Source organism: Eschrichtius robustus, chromosome 3 (assembly GCF_028021215.1).
Source record: "Eschrichtius robustus isolate mEscRob2 chromosome 3, mEscRob2.pri, whole genome shotgun sequence".
NCBI lineage: Eukaryota > Metazoa > Chordata > Mammalia > Artiodactyla > Eschrichtiidae > Eschrichtius > Eschrichtius robustus.
The window spans coordinates 1,260,733-1,279,772 of NC_090826.1; the positions used below are offsets into that span (position 1 = coordinate 1,260,733).

General features: G+C 53.9%; 1 protein-coding gene across 1 annotated transcript in view; it reads left to right on the forward strand.

The window, feature by feature from the left end:
- The window catches only part of PRKCZ (protein kinase C zeta), a 97,695-nt gene that overhangs the window by 51,664 nt on the left and 26,991 nt on the right, over positions 1–19,040 (forward strand). The window contains exon 5 of the mRNA XM_068537690.1: positions 14,147–14,232. Within this exon, the coding sequence (XP_068393791.1) occupies positions 14,147–14,232 (86 nt within the window). The remainder of the gene's footprint in view (positions 1–14,146; positions 14,233–19,040) is intronic.

The following is a 19,040-nucleotide window of genomic DNA, read 5'->3' on the forward strand; positions in this document are numbered from 1 at the left end:
ATATCATTGTGTTTTAAGTCCTGCAATTTTGTTTTTCTTCAAGAGTATCTTGGTTGTTTTTTGCTTTTTCCATTTCTATACGAATTTTACAGTTGGTTATAAGTTTCCCAAAACCCAGTGAGATTTTTTATTTGGATTACATTTGAGTTCATAGATCAACATGGGAGCATTGACATCTTTACAGCATTGAGGTTTCCAATCCATGAAAATAGATTTAACTTTTCTTTAAATTCTTTCAGTAACATTTGTAGTCTTCTGTGTAGCAGTCCTGCACAATTTTTGTTAGATCACTTCACTGCTGTTTACTTTTTTATTTTTTAAAGAATTTATTAGTGTTTGTTTGCTTCTGGGTGATTTTTAAAATTATTATTATTATTTATCTATTTTATTTTATATTTGGCTTCATCGGGTCTTAGTTGCCCCGCGGCATGTGGGATCTTAGTTCCCCAAACAGGGATCGACCCTGCGTCCCCTGCATTGGAAGGCAGATTCTTAACCACTGGACCACCAGGGAAGTCTCTGCCGTTTACTTTTTAATGCTGCTTTAAGTGGTTTTCCTTTTATAATTTTGTTTTCTATTTGTTTGCTTATAAAAATGTATGGAGGGGCTTCCCTGGTGGCGCAGTGGTTCAGAGCCTGCCTGCCAACGCAGGGGACACAGGTTCGAGCCCTGGTCTGGGAAGATCCCACATGCCGCGGAGCAACTGGGCCCGTGAGCCACAACTACTGAGCCTGCGCGTTTGGAGCCTGTGCTCCGCAACAAGAGAGGCCGCGATAGTGAGAGGCCCGCGCACCGCGATGAAGAGTGGCCCCCACTCGCCGCAACTGGAGAAAGCCGTCACACAGAAACGAAGACCCAACACAGCCAAAAATAAAAATAATAAATAAATAATAAATTAAAAAAACTAAAAAAAAAAAAAAATGTATGGAGAAATGCAGTTGATTGTTGATATTGAACTCTTGTCCAGCAACCTTGTTAATTCACATATTAATCCTAGTATTTTGGGACTTCCCTGGTGGCACAGTGGTTAAGAATCCACCTGCCAATGCAGGGGACACAGGTTTGATTCCTGGTCCAGGAAGATCCCACATGCCGTGGAGCAACTAAGCCCTTGCGCCACAACTACTGAGCCTGTGCTTTAGAGCCCGCGAGCCACAACTACTGAGCCCGCATGCCACAACTACTGAAGCCTGCGTGCCTAGAGCCCGTGCTCTGCAACAAGAGAAGCCACCACAATGAGAAACCCCTGCGCACTGCAACGAAGAGTAGCCCCCGCTCGCCGCAACTAGAGAAAGCCCGTGTGCAACAACAAAGACCCAACGCAGCCAAAAATAAATAAAATAAAATAAATTTTAAAAATAGTCATATTTAAAAAAAAAATAATAATAATAATCATATTAAATATGAAAACCAGCTTTTAAAATTTATCTCCACGGTGTATTTTGTGACAATGGCGGCTCAACGAACCCAACGCAGCAATAAATGAATGAATGAATGAATGAATGAATGTAAAAATTCTAGTATTTTATCTGCAGGTCCCTTTGGGTTTCCTATATACACTGCCATTTCGCCAGTGAGTTTTATTTCTGTTTCCAAACCTTCAGCTGTTGCCTTGTGGCACTGGCACTGTTTATCTTTCCAAAACATTGAGCCTGTGTCCAAAACATTGTGGAACAGAAATGCTGACAACCGGCATCCTCTCGTTCTAGATTTCAGTGGAAAATTTTCAAAATTTTACCATTAAGGATGTTGTTTGCTGAATGACTTTTCTTTCCTTTGTAAATTCCCATCATCAGATTAAGGAGGTTCTATTTTATTCCTAGTTGAGGGTTTTTATCCTGAATGACATAGAATTTTACCAGATGGATTTTTTTTTTCATCTGTTGACATACTTTTCCCTTTTATTCTGTTAATAAAGTGAATTACATTATTTGGCTTTGAATGTTAAACCAACCTTGCATTCACTTAGTTCACCCTGTTTGGCTATAATGTGTTATCCTTTCTATATTTTGCTGGATTCAGTTTGCAAATATTTGTTTGGTATTTTTGCAACTATGTTTATGAGAGAAATTGACCTATAATTTTCTTTTTTTGTAATGTCAGAGTTAAACATGGAGGTATATTGCCCTTAAAAAATTAATTGAGCTTTTTAAAAAAATATTTATGTATCTATTTTATTTATTTTGGCTGTGCCAGGTCTTAGTGGCAGCTCACGGTCTCTTCGTTGCAGCATGCGAACTCTTAGTTGCGCCATGCATGTGGATCTAGTTCCCCGACCACGATCAAACCTGGACCCCGTGCATTGGAAGGCAGATTCTTAACCACTGAACCACCAGGGAAGTCCCTGAGCTTTTTTTTAATTCTTGGGAAGATTTACATTAAAATTGATGTTATTTCTAAATTAATTATTTGGAAGAATTTATAGCAAAGCTCCACGAGCCTGGAGTTTTCCTTGTGGGAACATTTTAAATTCTAGGTTTAATTTTTAAAATACAAATTAACTATTCAGATTTTGTATTTCTTCTTTTGTCACCTTTAGTAAGTTGTGTTTTTAAGGATATTTTAAAGTCTAAATCATACTTATTGACATAGTACATATCTTTATTATCCTTTAAAATATCTTTAATATCTATAGGTATTAAATTATTGGAAATTTGACTTCTTCCTTTTGTTTTCCTTCATGTGTTTTGTGCTATATTAGGTGCATACAGATTTAGGATCATTATATCTTCCTTTTGAATTGACACTTATCATCGTGAAATGTTGCTCTTTTAGATGAAAAATATTATTAGCATTTATGTCTCCTTTGTCTGACGTTAGTATAACTATGTCTCTGTGTGTTGGGGGGGAATGGGGGAATCTTAGTGTTTATGTGGTATATTTTTTCCATCTTTATACTCTCAACTTTTCTGTATCATATTTTGGAAACAGCTCTTATAAGCAGAAGTTAGTTGTTGTTTTTGACCTAGTGTGAAATCCATGTCTTTTACTGAAGCATTTAGTTCATTTACATTTAATGTCATACTGATAAGTTACAGTTTAAATCAATCATCTTACTATTTATTTTGTAATTGACCTATGTGTTCTTTCTTTTGGCCTTCCTTTCCTGCCTTCTTTTGGTTTAATCAAGTGTTATTTTTCTATCACCCCACTCCGCCTTTTATTAGCTTTGTTAAGTAATACTTTTAAAAAATATATTTAAAAAAATATTCTAGGGACTTCCCTGGTGGCACAGTGGTTAAGAATCTGCCTGCCAATACAGGGGACACGGGTTTGAGCCCTGGTCCGGGAAGATCCCACATGCTGCAGAGTAACTAAGCCCGTGTGTCACAACTACTGAGCCTGCGCTCAAGAGCCTGTGAGCCACAACTGCTGAGCCCGTGTGCTGCAGCTACTGAAGCCCGTGCACCTAGAGCCCGTGCTCTGCAACAAGAGAGGCCACGACAATGAGAAGCCCGCACACCACAACAAAGGGAAGCCCCTGCTCGCCAAAACTAGAGAAAGCCTGCGTGCAGCAATGAAGACCCAATGCACCCAAAAAAAAAAAAATTCTAGCGGGACTTCCCTGGTGGTCCAGTGGTTGAGACTCCGCCTTCCAATGCCGGGGACACGGGTTCGAGCCCTGGTTGGGGAACTAAGATCCCACATGCCATGGGGCAACTAAGCCTGTGTGCCGCAACTACTGAGCATGCAGGCCACAACTAGAGAGGCCACGTGCCACAGCTACAGAGCCCACACGCTTTGGAGCCTGCGTGCCACAACTAGAGAGAAGCCTGCACACTGCAGCAAGGAGCCTGCACGCCGCAGTGGAGGATCCTGCGTGCGCAACTAAGACCCGACACAGCCAAAAATAAAATAAATAAATAAATATTTTAAAAAATAATAGGGACTTCCCTGGTGGCGCAGTGGTTAAGAATCCGCCTGCCAATGCAGGCGACACGGGTTCGAGCCCTGGTCGAGGAAGATCCCACATGCCACGGAGCAACTAAGCCCGTGTGCCACAACTACTGAAGCCCGTGTGCCTAGAGCCCGTGCTCCACAACAAGAGAAGCCACCGCAACAAGAAGCCCGCACACCGCAATGAAGAGTAGCCCCCGCTCCCCGCAACTAGAGAAAGCCCGCGCAGCAACAAAGACCCAACACAGCCAAAAATAAATAATAAATAAATTATTTTTTAAAAAAAATAATAATAAATAAAATAAAATAAAAAATATTCTGGCTACCTTAGGAATTTTAAGAAACATTGTTGGAATGCACCTTAAGTTACTACTTTTACTATTTCCGGGTAATGCAAGAACCTTACTACGCTTTAGTCTTATTTATCCCCTTATCAATTTTTATGCTATTGTTGTCATGTGTGTAAATTTTACTTATATTTTAAACTCCACAATCATTGTTAGTGTTGTTTTAAATAGTGTTCATTCAGATTCCCCTTCCGACGCACACATTTCTTCCTGCAGCATTGTGCTTACGTCCGAGACCATCTTCCTTCCCGAAAAACTCCCTTTAGTATTTCTTCTAGCAGAGGTTTGCTGACAACTAATCGGTTTTTGTTTCTGCGCACACATCTTTCTGTTGCCTTCGTTTCTGAGGCCATTTTCTCTGGGTGTGGGGCCCAGGTGGGCAGTGATGCTCTCCCAGCACGTCTGCTGCGTCATCTGGCCTCAGCCGTTTCTCTTGGAGACTCGCCTGTCCCCCCGTTATTCCCTTGGATGCTTCTCTTTCTTCTCTGGCTGCCTTAAAAATGGTCTTTGTTCTTCTGTTTTAGCAGCCTTGCAAAAGAGGGGGAATATTGCATTTATCCTGAGGTTTGTAGAGTTTTTCGGATCTGGGGCACAGTGTCTTTTGTCTCCGCTGTAATATATCAGCCGTGTCCTTTCAGGTGGTGCCCGTCCCCTGTCCCTTCGTCCCCCAGGCTCCACATCCATGTCTTTTCACCATGTCCCATATGCCCTCTTGCTCTTTTCTGCACTTCCTTCCATCCTGGTTTTCCGCCCACTGTGTTGCAATCTGGACCTTTTCTGCTACTATCTCTTATTTTGTCTACCCTGCTCTTAAATCTGTCTCCTGAATTATTCACTTCAATTACTGTATTCTCACTTTGAGAATTTCTAAAATGCTCGGGTTTTTAGAATTTGATTCCTTTTTTAATAGATCCAGTTCACAGGTGAAATTCTCTCATTTTACCTGTCTTTTTCAATATATGCTGAATATCTGAATCTCCTGGGAGTCCATTTTTATTGACTGTTTGGTCAAATGCTCCTATTTCTTGGCCTTCCTGGTAACTTTTTACTGAATATCAGATACTGTGTTTGAAAAACTGTAGGAGCTCTGAGTGATGTTATTTTCCTCGTGAAAGGATTTGACTTTATCCCAGCAGATGGAGTGTGGGTGAGTCACCTTGATTCCATTGAGGCTGGTCTGTTTCTCATTTTCCTTTAATATCTTTTAGTAATTGCAGCTGGAAAAGTCGGGGGGGGGGGGTCACCAGGACCCCAGTCTCCAGCTTTTGTCTCCCCAGCACTGTGAGTCAGCCAAAAATCTCCACCGAGCTTTTTTTTTTTTTTTTTAACCTTTTAGCAGCTGCTTTCTGCTTGATTTCTTGGCCTTTTGCCCTGGACTTGTGCAGCGTAGGACTCAGCAAATGCCTTGAAGGGCAGCCTGGATTTTTGGTTCATTTCTCCACATTCCCCTTTCCTCTGGGACTTTGAGAGAGCCTCGTAGCGGGGGTCACCCCACCACTCCAGTGAGGCTGGAGGGCAGAACATGAAACCAAAGAGGTTATTCTTGAGCCTTAAAGATCTGGCAAATTTGTCTGGCCACGTTTGGGGCTTGCTGGGGACCTGTTGCTTTCGCTCCTTTTCTGTTTCTCCTTTTGGAGTGGGACTGACCATCCTATGCCTATCCCAACATTGCATTTTGTTTTCGTTTTTGTTTTTGTTTTTGTCTTTGGCCGCTCCATGTGGCTTGCGGGATCTTAGTTCCCCGACCAGGGATTGAACCTGCACCCTCGGCAGTGAGAGAGCCAAGTCCTAACCACTGGACCGCCAGGGAAGCCCCCCAACATTGCATTTTGGAAACACACAACTTTCCCAGGCCCAGGCCGGGGGCGGTTTTCTTGAGGACAAATTGCCCCTTGAGTGTCACCCCCCTGGTCTAGATGATGTTTCAATGAGACTTTGGACGTCAGTGTTGCTGCAGGAGTGAAGGCTTCGGGGCTGTTGATGGAGTGGGTGTGTTTTGCGTGTGAGAGGGGCATGAATCTGGGGGGACCAGGAGCAGATTGTTTTGGACCAAACGTGCCCCCCAAATTCCTGTGTGGAGGCCCCGACCCCAGGTGTATGTGGCGATGAGGCCCTTTGGGAGGTAATAGACGGGGTCGTGGGGAGGGGTGCTTGTGCCACAGGAGAAGAGACCCCGGGAGCCCCTCTGCCAAGTGAGCTGGGAGAGGCCGTCGCCAGAACCCGGGCCCTCCAGCCCCCAGACTCTGCTGCAGCCCGTCTGTGGGCCTGTCGTGGAGTCCCAGGAGGACCCAGGCGGCCCCTGGGGCTGGCTTGTCTCGGCTGCCCTGAACCCCAGTTTTCACCTGCAGTTGGATCTCCGCTTGGCCTCCCGGGAACCAGCCTCGTCTCCCATTCTGACCCGCACGTCTGGCCGTGATACCGGCCCGTCCTTGTTGTGGTCCAGCCGCCACTGGCTGTCTTCGGAGGGGCTGCGTCCTCAGTCCCCTCCCATCGTTTCCCCCGGCACACTCGGGGTGCCCGTGTTCCCGGCCCGAGGTCTTCTCCCGTGGGCCTGGCCCTGTGCTCCGGGCCGCAGGTGCAGCGGGCCTGGGGGGAACGCGGGCCCCTGCGGCACAGGTGGGCTCTGAGCGGCCCCAGGACTCGTGCTGTTTATAAGAAGTGAGTCCATAAAGGAAGACGTCTGCATGGAGGGGAGGTGGTTCAGCGGAACCCACTTGCAACAGATCGCTTGCAAGTTGGTGTACGTTTTTCCAGAGAATCTTTCTGAAAACGTCAGTCAGACATTTCATCAAAATTCAACTCATTTCATGACAAATGTGTATCTTTGTGATAAAAGCTGTGAGAAAGTTGAACTGTTACAATATCCCCCGTCCCTCTCAAAACACCTCTTAGGGTTGGGTTTCTTGACTGATGGTGTTTGGTGACAAAGGGACAGCTCTGGGTTGGCCTGCCCTTTCTGGGAACCCCTATGGTGTGGCCCTGGCCTTGCACCCCCTGTGCCTCGTCGAGGTCTGTTCCTTAACGGGGCGTCTGGGGCCCTGTGACAGCAGCCCGAGGCAACAGGGATGGGCCCTCGGGTCTGGATGGCTTGGTCGCCCTGAACCCCGGTGTTGGGTGCTGGCCGGGCCCCTGCTGTACACGGAGGACGCCGTCCGGTCCTCACAGCTCCTGTCCTGGGAAGCAGAAGACCTTTCTTTACTTAAGCATTCTCTTTACAAAAATCGGGAACCTGGTCCTTCGCTGGATCTCTTGCACGGGGCTGCCCCCTGTCCCTCAGAGCCTTTATGAGAGTGAATCCACCACTCGGGGCTCCAGCGCTGGGTCAGGGTGCCTTTCTCCTCCCCACCCCCCGCGGCTGCTCCATGGCTCCCGTGGCCGCTCTCCTGTCCACGGAGCCCAGCGTCCTGACCTTCAGCCGCTGTGTCCTCACGGGCACGACTCAGATGTCCCTCTCGGCCACCAGGGAGGGTGTCCGGCAGGTGGACTCCTGCAGGCGTCGCCGAGCCCCAGGGGACGTGTGTCTGCCCCGCCGCTTTGCACACAGCGCGTCACATGGGGGGACCCTCGCGCCTCTTCTCCCTACCGCGCATGAGGCTCAGGGAAGCGAACCGCATGCTGGCCCCGGTCCCCAGCTTCCTGTCCACGGGAGGCCCCGCCGGTGCTGCCGGGCCACGGCGCTGGCAGGTGCTCCAGACAGCTGTGGCCACAGCTGATGGGCAGTCCCCCCAAGGGACATCCCCACAGCACGTGTCCAGAGGTGGCAGTGTGGGGTGGGTCCAGCCGAACCTGGCCCTGGTCACTCTGTCTTCCCGTGGCCATACCCTGGGGCTGGCCCCACCTCATCCACGCAGCCAACCACGCCCGGGCCCCGTGTCCCTGCTCCACTGCCCAGGGAGGGGCGACCTGGCCTCGGAGGGAAGCCCCTCTCTGCAGCCTGATTGGGTGGTTTCAGTCATGTGACGGCCCTGGACCCATGACATCCCTGGGGTCGCCCTTCTTGGATTGCTTTAGACCCAGATGAGGTCAGCGCCGCGCCAGCGATGCCAAGGCTTGGGGGCCACGTCGGGACCACGTGAGGAAGACAGGCTTCTGTGGGAGCCGGGCCCGCCGACAGGACCAAACTGCCGCCGTCCCTGCGTGGCTGGCTTCCTGCCAGGGTGGCTCTGAGACCCGTTGCGTCTGTAGCCTCAGGCCCCTTCACCCGCCTCTCAGAGCAGCGGGCTCTAAGTCCCGTCTTCTGCTGGGACACAGATCAGCGAGGAGCAGGAAGCCACGAGGGAGAGGGCCCTGGAGGGCGCGACCCCCCCAGCCCAGCTGCGCCCTGCTCACTGCTGCCCCGCCCCCAGCATGGCCTGCAGAGCGCAGGAGGACATGGGTCTGGGTCACACGGCTCTGGGGGCAGCGCCCGGTCCCTCCTGAGACACAGCGACCACCTGTTGTGCGTAGCAGCGGGCCGCTGGATCCACGGTCGGGTGACACCAGCCGCTGGGAAATGCAGGCGAGCTGTGTGGCTCCGTGGGCTTCCTGGGACTGTTTGTCCACACTGGCCACCCTCCCTGGGGACCCCCAGCCTGTGCGGCCACCAGGCTTCTCAGCAGCACCAGATACGTGGCCCATGGCCAGGCCAGCGTCCCGCGTAAACCCCAGACTCCTGTTTCTAGGTGGTCACGTGCAGCCTGCAGTAGGAGCCTTTTGGTGGAATGTGTGGTCGGTGAGGGCAGGGCGGCCAGAGCGAGTGCGCTGCGCACTGGACACGGGCCCCGCCCTCCTGGGCGTGGACCCCAGGGGACGCCACTCGCCCGGAGGGGGCCGGGCCTGGGGGCAGCCGCGCGCGCTCTGCTGAGGACCCCACCCCGGGCCCGAGGGACGAGGGCCCCTCACCAGCTCCCTGGCCTTGCCTCGGGCTGGTCACCAACCCGGAACCACCAGGAAGGCGTTCAGCTGACCCGCATGCCCCGTCGCCGGAGCGCTCCCGCCACAGTTTCGAGGTGCTCCAGGGCTGTCCGGGGGTTGTGCTGGGCTGGTCACCTGGGCGGTGGGTCCGTGTCCAGCAAACAGTCAGAGAGGCTTCCAATAGCATCGTGATCTGCCCGGAAACTTCGGAGCACCCCACCATGCTCCCCCCCAAATCTGGGGGCTGCCTGGTTTGTTTCAAGGTCTGTTGCTCTGAGCTCCCTTTTTAAAGTGTATTTTCTTCGCCTTGTCAGAGCCCTCAAGATGCTCCATTGCCATAGAAACCGAGCTCATTAAAGTTCCTAATTATAGAATTCCAAAGGCAAGCAGAGAGCTTCTTTGAGGGTGTCGTTCAGGCTGAGAGAAGGTACAGGGGCGGCCGAGCAGACGGGGCCGCGAGGACCCCCTGTCGTTCCCGCTCTGTGTCCAGAGCACGGGCACCATGGAGGCGACCGGACACCTCCAGGCGCCCAGCAGGCTCTGACTTCGAGCAACTCTGGCTCCGAAGTCGGCCTTGACCTGGTGACCGAGATGGAGCCTCCTGACCCACCAGGATACCGGGTGGAGTAGCTGTGGGGTCAGCTGGAGCCGCCCACCAGGGCCCGCTTCCCATGGAGGCCTTGCCAGCCCACCCGGCTGGGCTTCAGGACCGTGTACCGCTGAGATCAGCCGAATGGGAAGGTGGACACGCAGGGCCCGCGGTGGGTGCAGCGGGCGGTGGGGCGGGTCATCCCCAGAGCGCCCGCCCCGGGAAGCACTCTGCTTCCCTGAGAAGTTCTCTGAGAACACGTGTCCTTTTCTTTTTCACACCGTGTCGGAGCAATGCTAACCGAGGGGAAACTGCAGGCAGGTTATACAGGAGCTCTCTGAACTGTCTTTGCAGCTTTCTGTACGTCTGAAATTACTTCAAAACAAAAAGTGTATATTTTTTTAAAAATGTAGGATGCCCTGCTGTCCCTTGTGGTTCCTGGTAAGTCACCTGGGCACTGCTTTCCAGGTGGCAACATGGGTGTGGATTGGACACCACAGGGGCTCCCCCGCCTCTGCCGGAAGTGATGCCAGGGTGTGGAGCCGGGGTCTGCCCTGCCAGGGTCTCTGGCAGCACCTTCCTGTCTCTGCCTGGGGTGGGGAGTAACGGAAAGTACCACCTGAGAGTCCACGTGAGTCAGTTCTCCAGAGAAGCAGAATAAACAGGACGTGTGTGTAGAGAGAGTATTCACTGTAAGGGATTCGTTCACATGGTCACGGAGGCTGCAGGCTGGAAGCAGGAAGAGCCGCTGCCGAAGTTCAGGTCCAAAGTCCATCTGCTGCAGGACTTCCTCTCGCTGGGGGATGTCAGCCTTTGGGTCTCTTCAGGCCTTCGCCTGATCGGACGAGGCCCACCCTCATTATGGAGGGCAATCTGCTTCACTCAGAGGCCATTGGTTTAAACGTTCATTTCATCTGGAAACACCCTCACAGAAACATCCAGAATAATGTTTGACCACAGATCTGGGCACTGTGGCCCAGCGCAGCTGACACATGAAATTAACCACCACATTCCCCTCCTTGCCAAGAGGCACCTCCTGAAACCGTGCTCAGTCTCTAGTTAAAGACAACAGCACGGTCACACCTCTGTCCGACATTGCACGGCGGTCCTGTGTGCACAGGACACGCACTGACCCCTTCCCCAGGAGGGCTGGTGGTCGGGAGGCGCCTGGAGGATGTGGCCCCCTCCTGCCTGCTCACCACCTTACTCCCTGGTTCCCCTCCCTTAACTTGCACATCTGCAGCTTCTGTCGCCTGGGAGCAGGGTCACATCAGTGCCGTGGCTCCCTGAGGCAGCCCTGCTGGTCCGTGTCCTGCCTTGGGTGTGAAGCGCATGTCCACAGGCGCTGCTCCCCGCTGGTCAGGGTGCAAGCCAGTGGGGGAGTGGATGTGGGCCCCTGCGGCGGGATCGCATGCAGCGGCCGGGGCCTTTCTGTGCAGACTCAGAGCTCTGTGTTTCTATTAAAATCTGAAACTAGTTTATAACCATGTCGTTGTTGCTGCCTCTGGCCCCTCCCTCTGTGTTTTTACAATTCTGATTGTATATTGTTTACTGCAGCAGTCGAGGCACTTCAAGAGCATGGGACTCAACGTGTGTTACACAGCATACAATGGAGTGGACACGCGTGCCCTTAGCAGCCGACCCGCCCAGCGCTGACCCACTGCCCCTGGTCTTCCACTTACTAGAAGGATTTCATCTCATAACTGCGCATCCTGAAACAACACATTGTCCGTTTGGCTTATTTTTTAGTGTGATAACAAGGGCATCATTTCACAGAGCCCACTTTGTGGCCGTCAGTATGTCACTTTATATTGATTTTTTATTTGGTTTGATTTTGGAAGACGCGTCTGTGCTGCTGAGCATAGCTCAAGTCAGGTTACGGCCGCCGGGTCCTCCTGAACAGTCACGCCCGCAGGTCACGTGTCCTCTTGCCGATGGGCCTGGGCGTCCGCAAACACCCTTTGCCGGCTGCGAGCCCACGTGTGAGGTCCCTCGGGCCTTGGTCTCGGAGCAGTGCAATTGCTGGGTCCCGGGGAAGCACGCGTCCTCTCGACAATCAATTTTGGCCCCGGTTTAGCCCCTGTCTCGGAGGACAGGCAACCTCCAATTGCTCTGGTCCTTGACGGTATTTGACGTCGCGGAGACTTGTCTTTTGTTGACGCTTCTGTTGCTTTTTCCTCGCTGATTTGTGGAAGTGCCTCTCGCATCCTGAATCATTAACCCGTCTCTTGCGTGCGGCTGATAATTGGGACGGGGGCTTGTCTGCCTCTCGGGTGGCCTCTGGATGGACGTGCGTCCTCCCCTCACGGTACTCAGGTGTGTTCCTCTCCTCTTTGGGCTGGTGCTTTTGTGTTTTCAGAATTTTTCTCCCCCTTGGATTGTTAAGCTTGTCCACATTTCCTTCTAAAATTTGCCGCTTTGCCTCTCGTGTTTAAGTCTTTATCTTTTGAGGCGACGGCTTGTGTGTGGAGTGAGGCAGGCGTCCGGTCTGCGTGGGCTGCCCTCCCAATACCCTGGATGGGGGCGGAGACCACGGGAGCTTACTTCCCAGGGTCTGGAGGCTGGACGGCTGAGGTCCAGGTGCCAACAGGGTCGGTGCCTGGTGAGGACACTTGGCTCACTCGTCACCTCTCCGGTGTCCTCCCGCCCTGGAGACAGAGCTCGGGGGTGTCCTTCTCTTCTTGTGAGGATGCTAATTCCATCAGGGGCCCTACGCTATGACCACTAACCTCCATCGCTTCCTTAGGGGCCCCACCTCCAAATACAGTCACGTGGGGGCTGGGGGTAGGGCTTCCCCGTGTGATCTGGGAGGACACAGAGCAGCTGGGGTCCAGGCTTTTCTCTCTGTGGACAGCGGGACATCGCCCGGCTTTTCTCTCTGTGGACAGCGGGACATCGCCCGGCTTTTCTCTCTGTGGACAGTGGGACATCGCCCGGCTTTTCTCTCTGTGGACAGCGGGACATCGCCCGGCTTCCCTCAGTCCTGCTCCACACCCAGGCCGTCGTGCAGGGCTCCGTCCTGTCCCCTCGCTGAGCTTTCCGGCCTGCTGGGGGCTCCCTAATACCCCTTGGCCTCTGCTAGGACATCTTTGAGTCTCTTATTTCGGGGGGCTTTGCTCAGATTTGAAGGGTATCCGGTGGGCTGCATTTTCAGGCTTTCACACGGCACGTGTGTGAGCACAGGAAAGAGCCAGAGTCTCGTGCCACTGCGTCCCCGGCTGAGAGCCCAGCTCCCTCTGTGTCCCTGTGTCACTCGGTGCCATATTCCTCCGTCCGCTGGGACAGCCGGGGGGTGTGTACGCCACACGCGGGGCAGTCAGGCCTGTGGACGTTAGCGGGAACCTGCCGGGGGCCAGGCTTCCCCCAAATCAGGCCAGGAGGGCCGCACCCTGTCATCCGGGCAGGAGTCCTGGGGCATCACCAGGGACCCCTTGGAGCCCAGGGCGGATGGGCTGGGGGGTGAGGAGGGCTACCTCTGGCCGGCCCTGTTCTGTCTGGGTGTCGGCGTCTCGGTTTCCCACTTCGTCTCCCATTTAACGGGAGAGAAGCCGGTTTTGCAGTCACCGTGACCTGGTTTCGGCAGGTTCCAGCCAGAGCTGGTAATTTGCTTGTTTTAAAAACATTCTGTTGCAGTTTCCACGTCAGTATATTCCTGGCACTTCCCTGACTCTCATGAAAGTCGCCTTCACTACGGAGCTTTGTAAAAGCACAAAGCTTCCCGTTGTATCCTGAGTATTTTGTTTTCACATACTTTCAAAGTGTTTTGAAGGAGCAAAGTTGGAAACGTTTTTGAGGAAGAATAAAGCCAACAGTTCTGCTTATACATTTAGCTCCGCGTTTTTAACGAGCGGCCTCCTTCCTCAGGAGTTTGAATTACTGAATGCAGGTTGTGAAAGCGACGGTTTTGGTAACTTTCAATTCAACATAAGTGTCCGGTTGGTTTGGCTTTACTTCTGTCCCTAGATTTGCTCTTCAAACGGGAGCCCGGGACGGAGGAGACGGGATCGTGCTGGCTGGACAGACGCCCGTCTCGGGCTGACCGTGGACTCCCCGGCGGCCAGGGTCCCTCTGAGGACGGTCGGGCGTGCACATCCAGGGGGCCCTCGGCCTGTCGGAGCCTGTCCCTGTGTGGAGAGGGGCCTGGTTTTCATGCCCGGAGGGAAGGGGGTGGAAAGGAAACACGTGGGAGGACACACAGGCCCCGACGTCGTCACAGCCTGACCCTCTGCGGAGGGCAGCTCCCGCGGCACATCCAGGGGCACCGAGGGGTGGTCGACCCCGGGATCGCGTGAGGAGTGGCTGTGGGGACGCAGGCGTGTCAGCTCGGCGGGCGGCCTGTCCCCACCGCACCGCACGTGGCGGAGCTGGGCTCGTGGGCCACTAGGCCGTTTCTTTACCCCTTTCTGCTGTTCTTTCCAGAATCCATCTACCGCCGCGGAGCCAGAAGATGGCGGAAGCTGTACCGCGCCAACGGCCACCTCTTCCAAGCCAAGCGCTTTAACAGGGTGAGTTGCTGTCGAGGCCGCCGAGATGCCCCCCCGCCCCCCCAGAGGCGGTGCCGGGCTCTGCTCTGCGCACAGGCGAGGCCTGTGAGCCACTTTCACAGCCGCTGTCCCTGGGTGACAACGAGCCCTTTACGAGGCTCCCTGAGCCCGGGAAGGTGCCAGCTCGGGTCTTTTCTGATGAACTCGGCCTGTGTGTCCCTGCTACGGGATCCCCTGTCCAGGCGCTGTGGCTCCATGGTCCCACCTGCCTGCGCGCATTCAGAAGGGACGCAGATTTGTCCCATAACCAGGATGCGTGTGTTACCCCACAGTGTCCCTGTTGGTCCCAAGGGTGTCCTGCGAAGCCCAGAGCCCGAGACAGCCCTCCAGCCCCCGGCCCGCTGGCCCCGCCATCCGGCCCGCTCCGAAGGCGCTTTAGCTGAGCATCTGGTGTTTCTCCTCGTGCTGCCCTGTGTCCTGTAGACACCACGGGGTTCGCGTGGCTGTGTAGCCGTCCCGTTGCTGGCGGGCATCTGCAGGTGCCCCCACGGCCAGCGACCACGTGCCCCGGGGCTGCCGGCACAAAGCACCACAAACTGGGTGCTTCGCCGTTCGTTCTCTCACAGTCTGGAGTCCAAACCAAGGTGGGGCGGGGCCGCTCCCCCTCCCGCTGCCCTAGGAGGGTCCTGCTTGCCTCTGTGTAGCTTCTGGGGTTGCTGGCGGTCCTCGGAGCTCCTGGGCTGGGAGCACAGCCCTCCAGCCTCTGCCGCCTGCTCTCTGTCTCTGCTCCCCAAGGACACCCGTCATGGTGTTAGGACCCAGTCTGACCTCATTTTAACTTAACTAACTGCACCTACAAAGATACTTTTTCCACTTAAGGTTCTGGGTGGACCTGAGTCTGGGGGGGGACACCACGGAGTCCAGTACAGCAGCCAAGCGCCTGCTGACCTGGGGACCCCCGCATGCGCTGAGCGCTCTGCCCACCGGCCCCCCCCCCACGTGGTGCACCTTCTCCGTGCCCCTCACAGCCCCGTGTGTGCCACCTCCCGCCGGGCACAGCACTCTGCCCTGAAGGTTGTGCCCGCACCTGGCACACAGGAGGTGCACACGACACAGTGGTTTATTGTTTACTGTAATGGGTGATTGGGGGAGAGTCAGCGGGGGAGCCCTGAGTGCTATGTTGGGTGTAAAGAAGGGATATGGCATGTCTGTTGGGAATGAGAAGGGCTTTGGGAGCCTTGGCGACGTTGGGAGGGCACGGGGTCCTTGGGACATCGGATGCCGTGGGGAGGTCGAGCATCGCCGAGTGGGGGCAGAGGGCCTGCGGTGCAGGAGTGATGGGCCTGGCCGACGGGTGTGGACGTGAGACTTTCCGGTGAACCACCCAGACGGACCGGGTGAAGCCTGGAGAAATGGAAACGTCCAGCCCCCGTGACGCGAGGCCCCCACTGCCCACCCTCCCGTGTTTATTTAAAAAACGGACGACCAGCCAGCTTGCGGCCAGTGGCTTCTCTTCCTGTGCATCTGGGCACCGGCTTGGTTCTGCCAGAGAGGGTCTCAGGCAGACGGGATGGGCCACCCTTCAGGACATCAGAGAACTGCTCGTTCCCTTCATGACAGGTTGACTCACAGGCCCACGACGAAGCCCACCCACCCAGCAAGGCCGCCCGGAGGGGCCTGGCCTCTCCCTCCCTGCAGGTTCTCGGAGGAAAACCCATTTCTCTGATGGCAGGGTGCAGCGCCTGGCACTCCTCCTGCCGCCCCCTCCCCAGAATCTGTGGGCAAAGGCTTCTCCTCCTCAAGGAGGAGGGGAACTCGGCGGTGGGGGGGGTACCCACTCCAGCCCCGTCCCCACCCGCTCTCCTCGAGCGCCAAGCAGCTTTTCACAAACACCAGGAGGCCAAGGAGGGAGCCGACCCCGAGACCCCCGACAACTCTTAACCAGCCCCGCCATTCACAGATGGGGAGGCGGGCGTGTCGCCGTTTGTCACCAGGCACAGTTCCCACCAGGGTCCTTGGGCTCCACGTCTGAGGCCGCACCATCCACCAGTGTTAACTGCGGGGCTGCGAGGTCACCCCACGTGTCTCGGGAGCTACACGCCTGGCTCTGCGGGATCAGCCAGACTCACAGGGACAAGCCCACAAAGGAGGTCACTGCTCTCCTTCTTTGCTGTTGACCCAAGGATGGAAGCGAGGGCTGTCGGCCTCACTGGCCCAAGCTCCCTGCCTGGAGCTTTCTCTGCACTGGGCACAACTGAGCTTCTCGAGCAGAGAGGAAGGCTCAGCTGGGGACTCACGGTGGGGCGGGGGCGGCGTCCAGCCCACAGCGGGAGCACTGAGGTCCTCAGCCCCAGGGCTGTGGTCTGAGCAGCTGGAATGGGGCTGAGCAAGCATCCCCTCCCAGGGGCAGAGAGTAGGTATTTCAGGCTTTGTGGCCCATGCGGTCTCTGTCACAACTGCCGGACCCTAACTCTGCTGTTACTGTTGCCGTGTGAAAGCAGCCCCAGACGTCAGTGACTGAAAACATGAGCAACGAACCACTTTGGCAGCACGTAAGAGACTTAAAAATATTTGCACCCATTAATCTATTAAGTCACGTGATTTTTCTGAGAAATGAAGCTTGGGGGTTTTTTTAAGTATTTATTTATTTATTTATGGCTGTGTTGGGTCTTCGTTTCTGTGTGCGGGCTTTCTCTAGTTGCGGCAAGCGGGGGCCACTCTTCATCGCGGTGCGCGGGCCTCTCACTGTCGCGGCCTCCCTTGTTGCGGAGCACAGGCTCCAGACGCGCAGGCTCAGTAGTTGTGGCTCACGGGCCCAGCTGTTCCGCGGCATGTGGGATCTTCCCAGACCAGGGCTCGAACCCGTGTCCCCTGCATTGACAGGCAGATTCTCAACCACTGTGCCACCAGGGAAGCCCGAAGCTTGGGTTTTAAGTTTTATTTATTATTATTATTTTTTGGCCACAGCTTGCGGGATCTTCGTTCCCCAACCAGGGATTGAACCCAGGCCATGGCAGTGAAAGCGCCACGTCCTAACCACTGGACCGCCAGGGAATTCCCTAAGTTTTATTATTTAGTGGCACATTTCTTGAAATGTTGATAATTCAAATCTAGTTTTGAAATAAAGAGCCTTGTGGGGCTTCCCTGGTGGCGCAGTGGTTGAGAATCTGCCTGCCAATGCAGGGGACACGGGTTCGAGCCCTGGTCTGGGAAGATCCCACATGCCGCGGAACAGCTGGGCCCGTGAGCCACAGTTACTGAGCCTGCGCGTCTGGGGCCTGTGCTCCGCAACAAGAGAGGCCGCGACAGTGAGAGGCCCGCGCACCGCGATGAAGAATGGCCCCCGCTTGCCACAACTAGAGAAAGCCCTCGCACAGAAACGAAGACCCAACACAGCCATAAATTGATTAATTAATTAATTAATTAAAAAAAAAAACTAGCTGTTTATCCTCAAGCAACCGCTCTCTTTAAAAAAAAAAAAAAAAAGAATTCCAAGCCTCACAAGCAGGCCAAAGCAGGGCTTGCCTATTAACAAAAAATAATTATTAAAAAAAAAAAGAGCCTCGTGGCTGCCTCTTCTGGGGAGATGTCTGCACGTGGCCTCGATGCGACTGACGGGTGCTGGAACCTGGCACACTCACGCTGCCCTTGATCACCCGTTGTCCTGGCCTGGGCCCTGGTGAGGGTGGCTCTGTAGGAAAAGGGATCTTCGTTAATTCGTGAAGATACCAGGTGGCTGTGGGTTTGCCCCTAAATATGATCCAAGCATTGTTAAATGGTGTTCGGGAGAAAGCTAAACACATTTAGCACATTGTATAAAAAGACGTGAATTTTTGTAATGGTTCCATGAATGCTGAGCGGTCCTCAGAGATGACGCCCTTTCCCTGCACCCCGAGTTTACTCACCAGCACTCACCCTCCTCGGGCGGAGATGCCAAGGCCGGCGTTAAACTGGATTGGCCCGAGTCAGAGGTCTGGGGGGGTGGCCCTCTGTCCAGCCCTCTGTCTGGCCCTTGCTGCCGTCCACTGCATCTCAGGCCGTTCCCAGAGGGAGTCCCACAGCCCGTGTTGGCCTCCTTGTGGGAGGGACGGTTCCAGCAATGTGGGGGACTTGGGTACATCCTTCTCTTTCCTTTTACCGAAGTTGAAAGCAGTGGGGCGCACGGGCGCACGCGTGTGGACTTGTCTTCAGCAAACCTTTATTGGGCACCCACTGTGTGCTGGGCACTGTGCCAGGTGCTGACCACATGGCCGTGACTGAGATGTACGCGCTCTGTGTATGGGGAGGGGGCTCCATCCTGGTGGGAGATCGGCTTCTCGGTGCCCGCTGGCCGCCAGCAGCCCGTCCTGCACCTCAGGCCCACACCTCGTGAGGGTTCGCTCTGTTTCCTAAATGAGCTCCATTGCGCGGCTGGTACTGTGTATCCTTTCTGTTCTCCAGGAGTGATTTGAGACTCTCTCAAAAGAAAGAAATTTGTTTAAAAAAAAAAAAAAAAAAGGCAAAAGAGGGTAAAACACGAAAACGAGTTACGGCTGGAAAAAAACTAAATGGGGAACCTGTTGACGTGCGGACACCACGTAACTGCGAAGATGACTTTGGACGCCGAGTGGTGGGCGGGTGACCAGACTTCTGGACACGCTCACCTCCACGCATTTTGTGACATTCCAAAATTACAAAAACTTCTCCAAACAAGCCAGAAATGATCATGAATTTCAAGTGTTTAGAACCAAGAAGAATAAAGATTGACCACTTAAAATCTTTTAAAACGCTGAGAAAAATACCAAGATAATTGCATGGAGCCCCAGAGCAGCTCAGAATCCTGACACGTC